The 20,877-nt window shown below is 47.7% G+C and overlaps 1 protein-coding gene across 1 annotated transcript in view; it reads left to right on the top strand.

Moving 5' to 3' along the window:
- Nucleotides 1-19,309, top strand: part of TOX2 (TOX high mobility group box family member 2) — a 136,151-nt gene extending 116,842 nt beyond the window's left edge. Inside the window, exons 4-9 of the mRNA XM_022592352.2 lie at nt 12,601-12,840; nt 15,229-15,456; nt 15,938-16,018; nt 16,839-17,234; nt 17,935-18,062; nt 18,883-19,309. Of these exons, the coding sequence (XP_022448060.2) occupies nt 12,601-12,840; nt 15,229-15,456; nt 15,938-16,018; nt 16,839-17,234; nt 17,935-18,062; nt 18,883-18,919 (1,110 nt within the window). The 3' untranslated portion in view covers nt 18,920-19,309. The remainder of the gene's footprint in view (nt 1-12,600; nt 12,841-15,228; nt 15,457-15,937; nt 16,019-16,838; nt 17,235-17,934; nt 18,063-18,882) is intronic.
- Nucleotides 19,310-20,877: the final 1,568 nt, after the last annotated feature.

Raw genomic sequence — 20,877 nt, forward strand, 5'->3', positions numbered from 1 at the left:
TCTTGAAATGGGGAGATTATTCTGGATTATTTGAACGGACCCCATGATGTAAGCATGAGTCCTTATAGAGCCGGGCAGGAGGGTCCAACACCTGGAGTGTTGGGAAAATGGGAAAATGGAAGTAGAGAGAGAAAAGGCCGTGTGATGCGGGGCCACGAGCCAAGGAGTAAGGACCACATCCATCCTAAAAAAAAGCAGGGAGACAGATTCTCCCCTGGAGCCTCCAGAGGGAACCAGCCCTGCCCATACCTTGACGTTAGCACAGTGATATGGATTCTGGCCTCCAGAACGGTAAGGTAATGAGTTCATGTTCTTTTAAGCCATCAGGTCTGTGGTAATTTGTTACAGCAGCAATGGGAAACTGCTATGCAGGGTGTCTGCTGCTTCTGAGTCCTTGGACAACTTTCCCCCAGGAAAGCAGTTCTGCTGCAAATCACAGGACTCTCTGGCGGGTGTCGGCACATAGACCTGGCTTCTGACGCGCCTCTGCCTCAAGCCTTAGCACCTGCAGGCATGGTCCTCCACCTCAGCCCTCCACGTCCTAGCCTCTGCTACCCCTTTATCCTCATCTCCTGCTCTTCCCGAGATCTGTAGTCAGCAAACTGGAGACCCAGGAGAGCTGGTGGTGTAGCTCCAGGCCAGGAGGAGACCGACGTCCTAGCAGTCAGGAGGCGAGGTTCTCTCTTACTCAGCCTTTTTGTTCTATTCGCGTCTGCAGTTGATCAGATGATACCCATCCACGTCGGGGAAGGCAAGCTGCTTTACTCAGTCTACCAGCTCATATATTAACCTCATCCAGGAACACCCTGACAGACACATCCAGGATAATGTTTGGCCAAATGTCTGGGCACTCTGTAGCCCAGTCAAGTGGGCACAGGAAATGAACCATCAGACTGCTGCATGCCTCTGTGCCCTCGCACATGCTGTTCCTGCTTCTGGGAACGCCCTCCACCCCCTCCTTGTCTTCTGCAGACTTCCCCTCCGAGAGCCAGCTCAGAGTCTTTTCTGTGGAAAGCCCTTCTAACTCTCCAGCCGTTGGAGGGGCCCTTCTCTGGCCCCCTCCCCAGATCCCACTGCACGCCTGTGCTCTTGCACTGGTTCAAATTGGGTGGGACTTCCCTGGTGGCGCAGTGGTTAAGAATCCGCCTGCCAATGCAGGGAACATGGGGTCGAGCCCTGGTCCGGGAAGATCCCACATGCTGTGGAGCAGCTAAGCCCGTGCGCCACAACTACTGAGCCTGCGCTCTAGAGCCCGTGAGCCACAACTACTGAGCCTGCATCCACAACTACCGAAGCCTGAGCACCTAGAGCCCTTGCTCCGCAACAAGAGAAGCCACCGCAGTGAGAAGCCCGCACACTGCAACGAAGAGTAGCCCCCGCTCGCCACAACTAGAGAAAGCCCGCGTGCAACAATGAAGACCCAACACAGCCAAAAGTAAATAAATAAATAAATTTATAAAAACAAAAAACTGGGTGGCTGCATCTCTGCCTCCACCATCAGACGGTGCACCCCAGATGGGGTGTTTTTAGTCTGCTCTTTCGTCCTGCTTCTTCCCAGGACCTCAGACATAGAAGCCCTCAGAGAATGTTTGTTGAATGAATAACAGGAGGAGGACTCGAGAAATAAAAGGACCACAGAGGTAGTTCTCATGAGGGCAGCTGGAGGCAGAGGCCCAGTTGAGGACATGAGAAAGAGGCTCAAGACAAGCCATGGAAGCTCAGAGTCAGGGGACAATGGCCAACTACCAGGCCTCTGTCACCAGTCCAGGTCTTTCTGATTTGAAAGAGAGGCTGTGATGTGACTCAGACAGAGCAAGAGCCCAGCTGGTGGCCAGGGCAGGGTTGTGTCCAAGGACAGCACACCGAGCAGCTGTTTCCTAGGGCAGGGCTGGGCAGGAGGGTGGGGTAGTGCCTGAGGACCCAGGCCTGGGAACCAGTCAGCCCTTGGTTTGAATCCCAGCTCCACCACTTACAACTTCTGACCTTGGGCACTTTTCTGAGCCTCAGCTTCCTCATCGGTAACATGCTACTGATAAACACACCTTCCTCCCACGCACAACTGGGTGAGAAGTACATGTAGTCAGAAGGTCAGTGCCTGGCAGATGTTAACTGACAAATACAGGGTAGTTTTTCTAGCACCATTTCTATTTACTTAACAATATTCAAGGGGTTGGCAATCCATGGCTATCGATCAGCCAAACCTGGCCCTCTGCTTGTTTTTATAAATAAAGTTTTATTGGAACATGGCCACCCCCATTCATTTACATATTGTCTACTGCTGCTTTTTGTGCTATAATGGCAGAATTGAGTACTTACAACAGAGACCATCTGGTCTCCAAAGCCTACAATATTTAATATTTGGCCTTTTACAGAAGTCCCAACTCCTGATCTAACAAATATAACAAATATCTTTGAAGCACCACCCCTTTGCCAGGCCTTGTGCTATTATTTTTATTGTCATCAGAGCCTCCCTCTTGGCTTCTCTCATATTTCTTTCATAATCCAGAAACTTCCATTGTTTCTGACCTCTTAGCCCAATTGAGATCCAGTTCAAGGTTATACCCTGAGCAAGTCCATGAGGGCATGAAGGAAAGGAAACCTCTCCTGTTGAACACCTACTGTGTGCCAGGTTCTCTACAACATTTTTTCATTTGATCCTTACAGCTGTCCTGTGAGAGCAGGTTCATTACCCTCCACCTATATTAGAGCCGTTAAGGTCTGTGGGTGCAGTAAAAAGATCTCAGTCTTGGAAGACAGCCAGAATTCTGACTTTCCCACTACCTAGCTGTGTGACCTTGGGGAAGTCACTTACCCTCTCTGAGTTTCAGTGTCTTTATTATAAAATGGGGATGATAAGAGTGTTTATGTCAAAGGTTTGTTCATGAAGCTCCTGGGACATAGTGCGTACTCACTAAACATGATAGTTAAGTATGTGGTATCACTATGACTATGGTTACCATTCCTCTATGAAACAGGAATATTACTATCTGTTAGAAAGAGCTGCTCCGAGGCTATGTAAGGGATTGTAAAATGCTGGTCAGTGGCTTGTTAATTTTCCTTTGTGGTTTGATTGTGCTCGGAAGTTAAGGAGAAGTTTCTGGACCCTCTGGAACTGAGGCAGAGGCTTCAATGAGAGAATTGAGCGGAGCCGCTGTTGCCTCCAGAAAAAAAAAGTTCCAATTCCCTGGGCAGAGCGTGAGGCTGTGTTGAATGACACCTTGTCCCTGCCTCAGAGGAAGCAGGGTGGGTGTGCGTTCTGTGAATCAGCAGAAAGTGGGAAGGAGACAGGTGTGATTTCTTGTTCTCTCCTTGCAGCGTGGGGCTGCTCTCAGCACCTGGGGTACTCTCCATAGAGAATGCAAATGATGCTCTGCAGAAAAACACCTTTGTGTGCAGCCCTGAGAATCTATTAAGCCAGGCGAGCCTAATTATGTTCACAGCGACACCCTTACTATTTCCTCTGTTTCATCCTTCCTGGAGAGGCTCCTGGAGGTGACCATATGTTTCCATGAGAGAAGTAGGAGGCTTGGTTCATTTGGTTACCAGACATCTCATAAGTGCCAGCTGCGGGCTGGGCCACCTGCCTGGGGCTGGGGAAGCACATTATATATCTCTGCACATAAGCAGATGCTCCGTACCCACCAGGGTGAGCCCAGGGGAAGGCCCAGGTAAAGGGCATGGCCAAAAGAGGGAGGAGAGGTCAGGGAAGGCTTCTTTGAGGAGGTGGCATTTCAGGTAAGCTTGAAGATGATGAAAGGACCAGTGAGCCACAGGGGAAACTATCCATTCCAGCTCGAAGCCCACATGTCCTGGGAAGCTCTGGGAAGGATCTGGAGAGGTCGGCAGGAAAGAGATGGTGCAGATCTTTGTGGGCTCCTACAAGGCCAGGACTGGGCTAGTGGGTCATGGGGGAGCTATTAAAAGCTTCTGAGGAGGGAGGAGACATATTATGTTCCTGAAGGGTCACTGTGGTGGCCAGCAGAGCACCTGGGCTTGAGGAAGCCATGCTGGGGGCCGAGAGGAGGGCTGGTGTCTTAAATTGGGATCCCCCTTAAAGCAGACTCTGACACAAAGGTTTCGGGGCAAGTAGTTTGTTTAGGGGTGATCCCAGGATGTTCTGGGAAGGAAGATGGGAAGAGGGACAGGAAGGGAAGAAAGCCAGTAAAGGGCAGGATGATGAGCTGTGACCACCTGGACCAACTGGAATCCTGTTGTGGACCCTCCAAGAGGCGTATGGAATGAGACTCAGAATTGTCCTCTTGAGGGGAGGGGAAGCCGGGGTTTTATCCACAAACTGCAGCCCCTCAGAGATAGAGGGTCACTTCTAGGGCTCAGCCTCCTTGGACAGAGAATGCTGTCAGGCAGGGAGATGCAGGAAACCAGCAACAGGGGCGATAACCCTTGGACTGGTGGTGTCGGGGGGACCTCCAAAGTAGGCCAAGGGCAAGCGGGCTGACCCCTCCCAGCACCTGCTATAGCTCATTAGGAGAAAAGGCAATGGTTGCCAAATGTGTTGGGCAGAGCAGGGTGGACTTTGGGGAAGGGGCCCTGTGAACTGGTAGAGAATTCTGGAATGTGTGGAGGGATTGACGTCTGACCACTTCTGTGTACTGCTCCTGTGAGCTCACCTTTTTTCTTTCAAAGCCTGAAAATGGCTTTCAACAAAACACTTTCTTAGGTGGGATATGGGAATTTGGAATCATCTGTGGGGGATGCCCCCTACTTGTAGGCATCCATGCAGAAGCCACGACTCACCCAGGGGGCATGGAAGAAAGGAGGGAAAGTCGGATAGAACTGGAGGAATGCCAGTGTTGAAGGAGTGGGCTGGAGAAGACCAAGAAGGAGTGACTAGTGAGGTAGCTGGACAGCCAGGAGGCCCTGGAGGGCAGAGGGCTGTCGGGCAAGGCAGCAATTCTTGGAGTCAAGGACTAAGGGGTGTCTTGGGGAAGGCATCATAGCTTAGTGAGGAAATATGACGGTCTGTAGAAATCCAGCTCCACCGGCAGTAGCTGTGCGATCGTGGACAAGTCTCTGAACCTCTCTGAGCCTTGGCTTCCTCAGCTGAGGATGACTATGTTACCCACCTGGTATGGTAGCTGTGGCGATTAAATGGGCCATATATGGAAAAGCTTAGCAGTGCTTCTGGCACATATTAAATGCTTAATAAAACTTTCCCCTCCCCTTCCTACTGATGAAGACGGTGGGAGGATGATGGAGATGATTAAGTGGTATACGCAGTAAGGAGGGTACACGCCAAATGAGTTGCCGATGGGGGGGGGCCTAGTGACAGTGAGAATAGATAGTTCTCTGCAGGAGATTGGCTGTGCAGGGGAGAAAGTTGGGACAGCAGTTTTTAGGAGACTTGGAACTAAGGGAGCTTTGCACGTAAAGACGGGAGAGAAGTGAACATGATTTGATGCTTGTGGGGTGCAGCCCACGGAGAGGGGAGACCCGTTGACCTGATGGAGAGAGACTTAGGTGAGGCTCCTGGAAGCAGAGCCTGAGACGAGGATTCTTGTGAATGCTGTTTATCGAAGGAGAAGGAATCAGAGTCCACAGAGGAAGGAGTTGAGCAAGGATGTGACCTCAGCCAGAGACTTGGGGAGCCCCAGGGCACGCCTGCACGACAGAGGAGGGGGCTGTAATCGGTGTTTTATGATTTTACTGCATTTTTATGTGGCCTTAAACACTTTATAGTAATGTTTTATGTTTTGAACATGTACATAAAGGTATTCTACTGTATGTATCCTTCTGAAACTCTTTACTCATTATTGTTTTGAGTTCATCCTCATTGGTAGGTGTGACTCCAGGCCATTCAGTTCAACTCTGTACAGAATTCCATTCTGTGAATAGATCACAGATTACCACCATTTCCCAACTGGCAAACATTTAGATTATTCCCAGTTTTTCTGGAGTTAAAAAAAAAGTGCTGTAATGATCATTGTTGTAGTATATAATTTTTGAAAGGTAATATGACTTTCATATAAATATAAAATGAAAACATGTCAATTTATTTAATTCATTCACTAATGAGGAAGCCAGTAAGGTATTATAATCAGCTCAAAGAACAATCTGATGAATAGGTACATATATAGGCAATCAAGAATGCTGAAATAGGGCTTCCCTGGTGGCGCAGCGGTTGAGAGTCTGCCTGCCGATGCAGGGGACATGGGTTCGTGACCCGGTCCGGGAAGATCCCACATGCCGCGGAGCGGCTGGGCCCGTGAGCCATGGCCGCTGAGCCTGCGCGTCCGGAGCCTGTGCTCCGCAACGGGAGAGGCCACAAACTGAGAGGCCCGTGTAACGCAAAAAAAAAAAAAAAAAGAATGCTGAAATAAATTTTCTTATAAATGCAAAACTGGTTGATATCTATAGAGCAAGACTACAATGTTCGGGTTCTTCTTTTCTACAGGAGGCGATCAACTGGTACCTCTACCAGACAACATTTTTTGCATTTTTATGGATAAGAATCATTTGCATTCCACCTCACAACCATTAGGATGGTTACTATCCAAAAAAAAAGAAAAAGAGGGAGAGAGAGAGAGAGAGAGAAAACAAGAGTTGGCAAGGATGTGGAGAAATTGTGCACTGTTGGTGTGAATATAAAATGGTGTAGACCCTATGGATAACAATATGGCAGCTCCTCAAAAATTAAAAATAGAATTACTATATGATCCAGCAATTCTATTTCCGGGTATATATCCAAAAGAGTTGATAGCAGGGTCTTGAAGAGATCTTTGTACATCTGTGTTCATAGCAGCATTATTCACAATAGCCAAAATATGGAAGCAACCCAAGTGTCCATCAATAGATGAATGGATAAACAAAATGCATTATATGCATACAATGAAATTGTATTCAGCCTTTAAAATGAAGGAAATTCTGATACATGCTACAACGTGGATGAACATTAAGGACATTATGCTAAGTGAAATAAGCCAGACACAAAAGAAAAAATACCGTATGATTCCACTTCAGGAGATACCTAAAGCAGTCAGATTCATAGAATAGTCAAATTTCATAGTAGTAAAATGGTGGTTGCCAGGGGCCGCAGGGAGGAAGCAACAGGAAGCTATGGTTTAATAGATACAAAGTCTCAGTTCTACAAGATGAAAAGAGCTTTGGAGATGGATGGTAGTGATGGTAGCACAACAACGTGAAATACTTTAAAATGGTTAAGATGGTAAATCCTATCTTATGTGTATTTTACCACAATTTTAAAAAACTTAATGATAAAACAATAAGTTGCACTAATATCATTTTTGTACAGCTTACAAAGTTGTCAAATAGCCTAGTCAAAGACAAAGGCACACATTTCTATAGAAACAGATAACCCTGAGGTCGACTAGCCAACACCCATTGAAAGAACATTCATTTGCCCATTTCAGAGTCTTTAAAGTTTCCTGCAGTATATATGTCTTCTTGTGCATGTGGGAAAGTTCTTTACAGTAAATATCTTGGTATAGAATTGCTAGGTTATAGGATATGGATTATCAGATTTCTTCCTAAAATGTGTATCTTACTAGTTTACACTCCCACCAGCAGTATAAACAGAAACCCAAATGTCCAGGAAACGAATGAAAAAATGTTTGACTTCTCTAGTAAACAGGGCGGTGCAAATTAGAACAACTTTGGGAGCATTTCAGACTTAGCAGATTTGCAAAAATTCAAAATCTGCCATTATCAAGTGTTGGCCATATATTAAATTACTGAGTTCAGGTATACCTGATTGAAGAATTCTAAAACAGGCAGCTGGGAAGGAAAGAAAAAAAGAAAAAACAAGCCCTAAACACAGAGCCCCAAGGCCAATTTGCCCTTGAAGAAATAACGTCAGATCCTTCTTTAAGATTCATGGAAAAAGGAGTGTGTACATGTTGGAATAGTAAAGGATGTTTAGAGAATAGATTTTAAAATCTACCTTTTGTTCAAAGTGTTCAAAAATTTTTCCAGCTTTATTGAGGTATTATTGAGATTTAACATATTTAAGTTTAAGGTATACAACGTGATGATTTGATGCATGTATATACTGTGAATAATTACCGTAATAAGTATGTGGTGGTAACTTTTAAGATCTACTCTTTTAACAACTTTTAATTATATAATATAGTATTGGTGATTATAGTCACCGTGCTGTATATTAGATCCCTAGAATTTATTCATCATACAGCTGGAAGTTTGTACCCTTTGACCACCTTCACCCATTTCCCCCAACCCCCCTGGCCCTGGCGACCACCACTGTACTCTCAATTTGAGTTCAGCTTTTTTAGAACCCACATATGAGTGAGAATATAAAGTATTTGTCTTTCTCTGTCTCACTCATCTCACTTAGCCTAATGCTCTCAAGGTCCGTCCACACTGCCACAAAAGGCAGTGTTTCCTTCTTTTCTATGGCTGAATAACATTGTAAAATGTACCATATTTTCTTTATCCCTTCATCTGTTCACGGACATTTATGTTGTTTCCATGTCTTGGCTATTATAAATGTTGCTGCAGTAAACATGGGGTGCAGATATCTCTTCGAAGTAGTGATTTCATTTCTTCTGGATATATACCCAGGGATGAGATTGCTGGATCATATGGTAGTATAGTTTTAAGTTTTTGAGGAACCTCCATACTGTTTTCCATAGTGGCTACACCAATTTATATTCCCACTAGCAGTATACAAAGGTTCCCTTTTCTCACACCCTTGCTAACATTTGTAATCTCTTGTGTTTTTGATAATATCCATTCTAACAGATGTGAGGTGATACCTCACTGTGGTTTTTAAAAAAAATTTTTATTGAAGTATAGTAAATAAAACAGTGGAGAAATCAAGAAAGTGATAACTGCCACAGATAAAGTAGGATTTAAGACAGAAACATTAACTGAGGCAAACATACTTTGAAAAAAATTAACAAGGAGAAGCCGTGTGAAAATATAGCATTCTGGGACATATATGGGAATGAATAACCACATCAATATAAAGAAAACCGGTTTAAATTCTATAGCGAAGCTGATAGGAACACAATAGTGGTAGGAGGCTTAAACTCATTTTTCTCGAGATTTCACAGCTGAAGTAGTCAAAACAGTTTATTGAATAGACACATAGAGAAATGTGTATGTTACCGAGTAAACATTATCTGAGAGGCACATGAAAGTTTTACAAAAATTGATCATATCTTAAGCCATAATGAAAACTTCAGTACCACAAAGATAAAATCCTAGGTGTTATGTTCCCTGGCCACAGTCACAAAAGGCTACATTAATAAAGATTCTTTTCCAAATAATTTTAGGGTAAAAAGGAAAATCAAATCTTCAGTTGTAGAGTATTTTTAAAATATTTCTGTGATTCAGCTACAGTCCTCCTCAGGAGGAAAAAATCATGGTTACAGAGCTGGACTTCTCGCCCTCAGCACTGTTGACATTTTGGGTACATAACTCTTGTTGGGGAGCATTCTGTGCTTTATAGGGTGTTGAGCAGAATCCCTGGCCCCTCGACCCACTAGACACCAGTAGCAGCACCCCCTCACCCAGTTAAAAACCAAAAACATCTCCTACATGGCAAAAGTGTCCCTGTTTGAACCCCTGCCCTAGCTACTTCTATTATTAAAAAAGAAAATGTGAAAATAAGTAAATTGTTTAATTTGAAAAGCTAGATAAAAAGCAACATGATACCCGAAGTTAATATTAATAGAGAGAAAAGCAAAATTTAATAATGATCAGAAAAGTTGTCAAATAGATTTGTTTAAATATAAGAACTGGTTCTTTGGACAGTTAAAAATATATAAATTTTGAGAAGGAAAATTTTAGAAAGCAACATGCATTCACAGTATTACAATTGAGAATGGGGATTTAAAACCATAGAGTAGGTTAAAAATATGGTAATGTTATCCTAATTTTATGCTACTGGTATTAAAATCTGGATGAAGTATACAATTTTCTAAATATATGTGTGTGCATATATATATATATATATAAAACCAAACTAACTCAAGAGAATGTGGAAACTAAAATAGACCTATTAGCCATAGCAAATATTGTGAAAATCAATCTTTCAAAAAGCCCTGGGCCTCAGATGTTTTTATGTCTAAACTCTTTCAGTTCTCTAAGGAAAATAATCATTTCTTTGTTATTTATACTCTTCCAGGACATAATGAAAAAGAGAAACAACTCAGTTCTTTTTCTAAAGCTGACCATCACACAAAAAAACCAACATTTGACAAAGATAACCGGAAAGAATGGAAACTGACACGTAAAAAAGAAAGTTCCTCAGAAATGAAGAAACGCCAAACAAATTCAAACAAATATATATACAGGCAAGGATAGCAATGTTCATATCAGACTCCACTGAATTCAAGGCAAAAATTAGACACTTTATAATAATACTAAAGTTTAATCCGTTATGAAGATATAATTGCCAGTTTTCTTTTTGCAATAAAAACCAACATCAAATTCCCAAAACAAAAACTTTAAGCATTAAAGGGAGATTTTGATGGAAGCAGAAAGTTGTAGGCAACTTTGACAAACCAAAGGAATCGAAATAATATAATCACCACTGAAAAGACAGAGAAATGTCACACTATTATATTACTCTGCAAACACAGCTCCCCTTTGCCCTTAAATACTGTGAAATATATACAAAATTTAAACATATGTGGGTCTTAAAGGAAACCTGAATAAATTTTCAAAAGTGCAAATAGTACAGATCATATTCTTAGATCACGTTTGTTACTAGAAATTAGGAGCAAAAGGAAAAGAAACAACAAAAATTTTTGACCTCTTAGAAATTTCAGAACTCGGACTTCCCTGGTGACACAGGGAAGTGGTTAACAGTGGTTAAGAATCCGCCTGCCAGTGCAGGGGGACATAGGTTCAAGCCCTGGTCTGGGAGGATCCTACATGCCGCAGAGCAACTAAGCCCACGAGCCACAATTACTGAGCCCAGGTGCTGCAACTGCTGAAGGCCACGCGCCTAGAGCCCGTGCTCCGCAACAAGAGAAGCCGCTGCAATGAGAAGCCCGCGCACCACAATGAAGAGTAGACCCCGCTCGCTGCAACTAGATAAAGCCTGTGTGCAGCAACGAAGAAACAACGCAGCCAAAAATTTTAAAAAATTATATTAAATTAAAAAAAAAGAAATTTCAGAACTCTTCTTAAACATTGATTGGATGAGAGGAAATTAAAACTGAAATTTAAAGATAAATACATCAAAAAGAACAATAATGAAAATCTCACGTGATGAAGTCTGAGAAACGTTAAGGTCGTGTTCAGAGGAAAATTCATAGCATGAAACCTACTTCTAAACATTGAGAATGAAAATACTGAATTGAAAATGCGACCCAAAATTGAGGGGGAAGCAACACTAATAAATATGTAAAAATCAGAGGAAGAGATTAATAAAGATAAAATTAGATATTAAAGAATTAGAAAACGGAGGAGTAGACCTGATAAACAAATTTGAAATTTGATTCTTTTGAGGAGGAAAAAAAATCCCACAAAATAAAATAGAAAACCGATGAGGCTCCCTAACGAAGAACAAGTAAAGGAAAACACAGATACTGGATATTAAAAATTAGAATTTAGGGCTTCCCTGGTGGCGCAGTGGTTGAGAGTCCGCCTGCCGATGCAGGGGACACGGGTTCGTGCCCCGGTCCGGGAAGATCCCACATGCCGCGGAGCGGCTGGGCCAGTGAGCCATGGCCGCTGAGCCTGCGCGTCCGGAGCCTGTGCTCCGCAGCGGGAGAGGCCACAACAGTGAGAGGCCCGCGTACCGCAATAAATAAATAAATAAAATCAGAATTTAACCACAAATTCAGAGGAAATAAAAATAATTGTAAGACTATGCAAATTGGCATGCCTCACTGAACAGTGTGTGTGTGTATGTAATTTTTAGGCAAAAAGTGTACACTATTCTAAATGTGTTTAGTATGAGAAATGCCTGTATATAAAAATTAGTAGCTTGCTTTATATTCTAAAAATAACCAGTTAGAAAATATCATGGGGAATAGATAATAAGAAAACGACTGACCTGTGGGGGAAAAATGTGCAAACTTTATTAAGGGATTTATTTATTCTATGTATTTAACAAACCCTCGTACAAGATAGGGCTTACTATGTGCCAGGCAGATTTAATCCTTAACAACCCTAGAAGGTAAGTTTAATCATTATCCAAATTTTTCAGGTGAAGAAACTGAGGCACAAAGAGGTTAAGTAACTTGGCCAAAGTCACCCAGTGTATAAGCAGCAGAACCAGGTTTCAAAATGCCCTCGGCTTCCAACGTCTATGCTCTTTGCTATCACGCTGCATAGTGAATAAATGCAAAGATACACTGTGTTCCAGGAAGGAAAACCCAGTATCATAAAATGATCTCTTCACAGCTGGACTGGGCTCTCTAGCAAGGGCTGAGATGCTGACTCTCTGTCCAGGGTGAATATCAACAGAATGGCACCCCCCAGAGGTGCATCTAATTGTGCAGGGGTCGGAATAGAATGGACCCTCACCTGTGGGCGATCCATGGGGAAGCCACAGCTCAGAGGGGACCCCCTCCTCTGAGTCTGGTACATACACATGCAGATGTGCTGGTCCTTTCGAACTCAACATGCAATCTCCTCTTCTCTCAGATCCAGGAGATGGTCCACTCAGAGGTTGCTGCCTATGACTCGGGCCGACCAGGGTCCCTGCTGGGCCGCCCGGCGATGCTGGCCAGCCACATGAGCGCCCTCAGCCAGTCCCAGCTCATTTCTCAGATGGGCGTCCGGAGTGGCATCGCCCACAGCTCCCCGTCACCCCCAGGGAGCAAGTCGGCGACCCCGTCTCCCTCCAGTTCAACTCAAGAGGAGGAGTCGGAAGCGCATTTCAAGGTAGGTAGGGATGGAGATGCAAAGGCTTAAGATGCCCTCCTGTCAGCAAGGGGACAGGCCCTGCATGGAAATGGTCATCACCTACTTCTAGAAAAGACTAGAAGAGTATAACTATACCCTTTGCTGGAAAAAAAAAAGGAGGAAAATTCTGGATAAACGTGATGTCGTCTTATTTCTGAATAGCCAGTGGGTCATTTCAGTGGCATTGATGGCATTGGCAAGATCCTCAGGGCCATGTCTTATGACCACTTTGGCCTTTTTGGCCCACTTTGGAGGACCACAAAGATGGGTGGTCCAGCAGTGCTCTGGGCAGCACTGCAGGATGGAGCACTAAAAATGACTACCCCCCCTTGGGGGCGTGGCCCACCCTATATCCCTGGAACCAGGTGTGGTGCTGCCTCTTCAAGAACACGTCAGGGATGAGAACTCACCATGTGTCCAGGCTCCCATCCTTTCTTTGCACTGACTCTAGATCTCCCTCCCTGTCGAAGAGCAGCTTGTTTTTACGAAAACAGAGGCCCCGAAAGGCCAGGGGTGGATGTGCTTGCCCGGAATCTCCCAATGAGTCGCCGGCAGAATCAAGGCTTGATTCCACAACACCTCCCTCCCTTTCTTCTTCATAAGGGCCTCTCACCCCTTTCCACGTGGCGGCCCTGCAGAGGCCTTGGGCAGTAACCGTGGCACCCATGCCATCCTGCAGGTACCCTGACCTCCACGCTGGGGTGGGCACCTCTGGATCCTGGTCCAGCTACATCCTCAGGATAGCTTGGTCTCTATTGTAGTCCAGGCGGGGGCAGTTTTAATTTTATTTTCTTTTTATTTAACAAACCCTTCTAAAACACTTTCACGGGCCAGACACTATTCTAAGGACACGACAGGAATTAATCCACATAATCTTCATTGCAACCCTATGTGGTAGGTGCCTTTATCATCTTCGATTGGCAGGGGAAACTGAGGCACAGAGAGGTTAAGTAATGTATCAAGTGTCATAGAACCAGGATTTAAACCAAGGTGGTTGCAATCTGGCTCCAGCATATGTGCTCTTAACCGCCTGCAGTGCCTCATCTGCTCAGCTCTCCATCAATTACAAGGTGCATCCGTCCGCATCTCCTATCCCGTCAGAGCCTTGCCACGGTGCTGACAGAACTAAGGCTTGGGGAGGTGAGTGGCTGCAGAGAAACACTCAGGAACAGAACAAATGTGGCTACAGACTGCCCCTCCCCGTCCCTCAGATGTGCAGGCCTGAGTCTTATCCACTGGCCCACAGTTTCCTTATCAGTTCACGGTGTCACTTTCATTTCCTTGGTGCATAGAGCCATGGTCTCCACGGCAGGATCCAGGGCCTTTGACCAACATCCCTGGTCCCTGGGTGGCCTGGGAGTCCTAGTCTGTGGGGGGGTATTCCCACCCGCTCCGCATCCTGGAAGCCCTAAGTGAGGTGCTCACAGTATGGTGGTCCTGGCGTCTGACTGCATCAGAGGCCAGGTGTCCAGGGTGAGGCCACACCTGGCGACAGTTCCATTAACCTCACTCCATCCAACAACTTCAAAGGGGGTCAGGGGGACTAAGCCACTGGACCCAAATCACACAGCTGAAATGTGGTGGAAGAGACTGATCTTATGTAATCAAGGATAATCTTTGGGGATTATTTGTGATCACAGGAGGGGAGAGCTGTTAAGAAAAATATATCTGTCCCAAACTTGGAAATAGTCCAAAAACGGATAAATGCACATTCTTTCAATGGCATATTACAGCATCGTCTAACAGACTCTCAAAAATTATCTGATTCTCTGGGAGATTGTGCCTTTGTTTTGATTCCTCCTTCATTATTGATTAGGGGGTTTTACACTCTGTAAAGGAAGATGTTAACTTGGGGGAAAAGCAATGAAGATGTAAACGATTTTTGTCTGATTACAAGGCAAATGAATTTTTCCCTGTAGAGACACAAATGACTTCTGTCCAGTACAAAAGACTAGAAGCCCCAGAGGTGATAGCTTTATTGCTCTCCAGGGCATTAACCAGTTTCTTTCTCTTGTATTTCTTTGAATCAACTTTACCATCATGCTGATTCTCATTGATGAGTTAAATGAAAAATGCAGTACTAGATTTAAAAAAAAGAAAAAGAAAGAAAGAAAACAGAAAAACCTAGGGCTCATACCCAGGACATGTGTGCATGCATGTGTGTGTGTGTGTGTGTGTGTGTGTGTGTGTGTGTGTGTTCAAGCCCGGGGGGAGCGTGGCCAGCCCCCAGGTGCTGCCTGTGTATAAGCAAGGCTGGGCAGGCAGGGAAAAGCTGAGGAAAGTCCAGCTCTGCCTGAGGCTGGGTCGGGTCCCCTTTGGCAGGAGGTCCCGGACTTCTCTGATTTCTGACTCCTCTCACCCGGGCAGATGTCGGGAGAAAAGAGACCCTCCGCCGACCCCGGCAGAAAGGCCAAGAACCCAAAGAAGAAGAAGAAGAAGGACCCCAATGAGCCACAGAAGCCTGTATCGGCCTACGCGCTTTTCTTCAGAGACACTCAGGCCGCCATCAAGGGACAGAACCCCAGTGCAACCTTCGGGGATGTGTCCAAAATCGTGGCCTCCATGTGGGACAGCTTGGGAGAGGAGCAGAAGCAGGTGAGCCTCCATCCCTTTCTGGACCATCCCTCAAGCCTCTGAGGTCAGACTTGGAAGGTCTGGAACCAGGCCCAGCCTCTGGAACTAGAGACTCTTGCAGAGGTCTTTGCTAGGCTCAGTCTGCCCATCTGTAAGCTGGGGAGGTAGGACCCTTCTGATTTGGCTGTTTTGTAGCTGCGTTCACTAGCCACTTGGTTAAGTGGAGAAAAAAACTGGACCTCTGCTTCCTCATCTGTTAAATGAGAACAGGCGTCTTCATCCATCTTGGCCTCCAACTCTAAAAGTCTGGGGTCCAAGCCAGAGCTTTCTTTTTTTTTTTTTTTTTTTTTTTCAAGCCAGAGCTTTCTTATCCGCTGACCAGAGGCCCGTGGCCTCCTCTCAGGGCCCTGCAGGGAGAATAGGAGCAGAGCTAGCTCCGAGGTAAATGCCAGTTACCAGCCCTGACCTCTCCTCGATATTGCCCACATCTTGGATCTTTCAGGCCTACAAGAGGAAGACCGAAGCAGCGAAGAAGGAGTATCTGAAGGCTCTGGCAGCCTACAGGGCCAGCCTTGTCTCCAAGGTAACACCTGGAATCCCTAGGCCCAGCCCTGATAAGAATGGGGCCACTTGAGGGATAGAGCAAGAACCAAGGCGGGAATGGTCAACACCATAGGTCTTGGAAGGGATGGATAAGACCAATGTGGTCCCTTCTCCAGTGCACCGCCTCTGTGCCAAGCTTATGCTTTACATGCATAGTATACATGCATCTCATTTAATTCTTCCAAGAAGAACCTGTTACACGGCGGAGTTAAGCGACCTGCCTGCGAGTAGCCAGCTTGTTAGGTGGCTGTACCAGGATTGAGACCCAGTTTTGCCAGTCTTCAGATGTGGCCTTTCCTCCCGTCCTGCGCTCTCTGCCTCATTCCTCAGCACCAGCACTGCAGGAGGCTCAGCGTTGGCAGTGGTTGTGTGGTCCACGGGGGGCAGCGGGTGGTCTGGAAGCTGCTACAGAGGACGTGGCTTCTGGGTTAGGCCATAAAGGGCCAAGCAAAGAGGGTGTCCCAAATCAAGGGAACGGCCCACACTAAGGCACAGAGGCTGGGGAGAAGCCTAAGTAGAGGATAGCCCAGCTGGACGATGCTGGCCTCTCGGGTCAGGCTGAGAAGCATGGGTTCTCCCGTGGGCAGGGGAGCCCCCAGGGATTAAAGCAGGGGTGGTTGGATGGTCAGAGCCAAGTGTGCTCGACCCTGAATTATCTCTGGTGAGTCCCCAGCTCTTTCCCCAGGGGCCTGAGAGCCATCCAGGAGCCACGCCAGTGGGTGACAAAACCACACGATCTCGTGGCCCAAGTTCTGGCTTATGCACCTTCCCCGGAGTGATTGGTGTCTGTCTCCTTCCAGAGCTCCCCCGACCAGGGTGAGACCAAGAACACTCAGGCGAACCCACCGGCCAAAATGCTCCCACCCAAGCAGCCCATGTACGCCATGCCAGGCCTGGCCTCCTTCCTGACGCCATCCGACCTGCAGGCCTTCCGCAGCGGGGCCTCCCCCGCCAGCCTTGCCCGGACGCTGGGCTCCAAGTCACTGCTGCCGGGCCTCAGCGCATCCCCGCCACCGCCCCCCTCCTTCCCTCTCAGCACCCCCCTGCACCAGCAACTGCCACTGCCGCCCCACACCCAGGGCGCCCTCCTCAGCCCACCTGTCAGCATGTCCCCAGCCCCCCAACCTCCCATCCTGCCCGCTCCCATGGCACTCCAGGTGCAGTTGGCCGTGAGCCCCTCACCTCCAGGGCCACAGGTAAGCAGGATCCAGTGAGAACGTGCCCCTCGGGGACCCCTTGCAGAAAGGGGAGGCAGCTTGGGATTCCAAATACTGGCCCTGCTACTCACCGGCTGTGTGACCTCAGCCTTGGCACCTTACCTCTCTGAGCCTCAGTTACTGCAGCTGTGAATTGGGGCGAGCACACCTTGCCTGAGATGCTCTGGCTACAAAGAACAGTTGGCACGTAGCCAGACAGATTCTTCAGATTCTTAGGGTATCTCAGACCCTCCTCCCTCAGCCTCTGTCCATTTCTGCTCTCTGGCCGGAGGGGTTGAGGCCACTGTGGCTTCTGCTAGATCAACCGTAGCTCCTGGCTCTCCCCAAAGCCTTTGAAGCCAGATCCCCCTAATTGCTCCACAGACACTGGTAATTACAAGGCTTGCTTGGCCCTGGGAGGTCACTCAGCCCAAGAAATCCATTTTACAGAGTGGGAAACTGAGGTCCAGGAAAAGAAAGTCCGTCACCCCCTCCCCCCCATGTAGCTAAGACAAGGGTTGAATTTTCCAGAACGTGCTCTACTAGGGAAAAGAAAGAAGCGGTCCAGGCAGAGAGGCAGAGCGGAGATTTCTTATAAGCCGGGGAAGTGTCTCTGCGAACACGCCCCCGTCCCCTCTTGCTGCCTGAGATGCACCCCATTCTCTCTCCTTTGCTCACCGCCTCCTCCCCACCTCGGCAGGACTTCCCTCACATCTCTGAGTTCCCCAGTGGTTCCGGATCCCGCTCCCCTGGCCCATCCAACCCCACGAGCAGCGGAGACTGGGACAGCAGCTACCCCAGCGGGGAGTGTGGCATCAGCACCTGCAGGTCGGCCCTCACCCCACTCGCCCGCCCTTGGTGCTTCCCTTGTCCTGCCTACACGTGGAGCGTGAGGACGGGATGACAGGGTGGGAAAAGACAAGGGGGACACCGCAGGTCACTGTCAGCCCTGCAGGAGGTCCTCTTGGGCACCGGGTGCCCGTCGTCTTCAGGAGAGGACCAAAGCAGGGCCCCAGAGAGACTCAGCTGGTCTGCTGCCAGGCCCGCAGGGGAAACTAAGGCCTGTCTTCACTCTTGCTGGTTTTCCTTATATCCTGTTTTTTTTCACAAGTGCTTGACATGGCATTCATAGCTAAGCCATCTGTCTTCAGTCAGCTTCCTCAGAAGCAGAGCTTGAGGCAGGGATTTGGGTGTCCTCGACGATGTATACATGTTCAGGGAGAACCTGCAGGACACGGGGTGGGGGAGGGAAGCAGACCAGGGCAGGGAGGGAGCTTAGCGAGGGCGTGGCCTCAGCTGGAGACTGGCTTCAGCCTGATCCCATGGGAGCTCTGGGCACCAATCACAGCACAGACTTGGTCTCATTTTGAGGTTTGAGCTTTTTGTATCCGCTGAGGACCAGGTGGTCCCCTGCCAGGATTCCAGGAGGGGTGTTCGGTTCTACCCAGTGGATAGTCAGGGAGGGGCCAGGACAGACCCTCATTCATCCTCAGAGGGGCAGCCGAATCCAGGGAGGGCGTGAAGGGCCAGGGAGCAGGTGTCCTGATGTGCCCCGGGCCTTGTGTCCAGGCCCTTGAGGGCCAGGGGGGCGCCTGGGGCGGGGTGGAGGCGTCACATCCACTCTGACAGCCTCTTCTTTCTCCCCCAGCCTCCTCCCCAGGGATAAATCGCTCTACCTCACCTAAGCCCGCCTCCCTCTCCTCCCTGAGGCTTGCTGGAAGGGCACTGCTCAGAGCCTGAAGGGCTGACAGCAGAAAAGAGGCCTTGGCAGGAAGCAGGGTGCCGGAGAAGAGAGAGCAGTGACACGACCACGGCCCCGGGCTGAGTCTCTTCCTCAACCTCCCACCAGACTGCAGAGGCAGCGCACCGCCCGCCGCCAGCCCAAAGAACCTGCAGGAACCTTCCGCCCCCTGACCTGCTTGCTCCAGGGTTACTGTGGACCCTGCTTCTCTCCCTGCCACCGTACCCCATGTCGGGACGTCTGGCCCCAGCCCAAAGTCGCGTGAGCCGCCCCTGGACGGATCACTCTGCAGCAGAAACCCGCCCCCAGATGCATAGGGCAGGGGCCAGCTCAGCCCCAGATGTGCAAATACGGTTTTACAGTGCGAACAAGACATTATGAAACATAAGCTGTTGGCTCCGTGTAAGTACTAGTTGACTAAGTGTTTTAGAAACTGTGCTGAAGACATCTGTAAGATTATTTTGTTGCAGGGTGGGGAGGGGTGGGGGGAAAGTAGATTCCTTTAAGGTAAAAAGCATTTTCTATGACCCTTAGCACATTTTTTTAAGTGTTATCTTAAGGGAGATGTGCACGAAAGAAGCGGCCAAACCATTTGATCGTCTGTACAGCAGGAACCGGACAATTTATAGCCACACTCAGAGATGTTGCTCTTTTTTTTCTTTTTTTTTTTTTTGATCATACGTTTATTTAAAATGGCCAACAACGACTTCTGTCTATTTATAAGGAACAACTGAGAACGAAACTGCAGTTTATCATAAAGTGTGCGTGCTTTGGGGGCTTGGTTTGGGTTTGGGTTCTTAATGTTTGCAGCCGTTTTCTGACCCTGCAAATGTCTGCCTCGGTGCACAGTGCTTCTCTCGAAGTTCTTTATAATAAAACTTCTGAAAAGTTGGCAACAAGCCTGTCTCTCCTTACACTTGGTAAGCCAGGGCCAGACCTTCTGGAGTGGACTTCGGTGGTGGCTTCACCAGGACAGAGCCCCTGGTGTCAGTCAGATTGAGGGCAAAGTCCCACCTGCCCTTTCCCCACCCCCAAGGGTCTCTATGGGTGACAGAGCCCTGCTGGCCTCAGTCTTCCCATCTGTAGAAGTGGGATAATGATGGTGCGAACACGTAGGGTTCTCATGATGATTCCAGGCGCTCTGGCATAAAGTGCCGGCCACGCAAGGGCCCTCACGGGCAGGTGACTGCAGTGAGTCCCTACTGACCACTCCCTCGCCACCGATGGGGCCTCTGACCTCTGGAAGCTTCCAGTATGGTGGAGGTGAGAGGTGGGTTCAGGGCAACAGGAGCCCAGGGCGGGCAGAGGGACTCCTCCAAGCCCGAGTGTAGCCAGCATCCCAGACAAGGAGAGCCTTCTAGCCAGGTTTCCTGACAGATTTTAGGGGGTGATACTTCCCAAAAAAGTAATAATTACGTGACTACTTTAATTGTATCTGGAAAAATCACAATCGCTGGTGTAGTGGAGCTCTGGGGAGACTGCAGCTTTTGCGCCCCGTGACACAGCTATTTTGAGGAGGGGGACAGGTGCTGGCACCCCAAACCAGGCCCATGACCCAGACAGAGGAGGCTCCATGGGCCTGGCCCCTCGTTCTCCAATCATGTAGCCCTGCTTCGCCCAGACAACAGCTCCCGGGATGAGGCACAATTTCTCTGTGGGCAGTTTCCTCACTAGGGGGGGGCACTTTGTAATCCACTTTGGAAAAAGAAAAAAAGAAAAACCAGCCAAACAAAAACAACACGCTGTCATGTCAGTAGCATCATTGCGATGTGAAGCATAAATATTTCATGTGGTCACGATTTCCTTTCCTATGTGGAGCTTGTCAGTAACACACTGATGACTTAGTTTAATATTCGACTCTTGCTTCTACATTGGAGAAAACAGCATCATTGCGATCCATGC

This window comes from Delphinapterus leucas, chromosome 15 (assembly GCF_059928025.1).
Source record: "Delphinapterus leucas isolate spDelLeu-1000000601 "Yukka" chromosome 15, BTC_Dleu_Yukka2, whole genome shotgun sequence".
NCBI classification, from domain to species: Eukaryota; Metazoa; Chordata; class Mammalia; order Artiodactyla; family Monodontidae; genus Delphinapterus; species Delphinapterus leucas.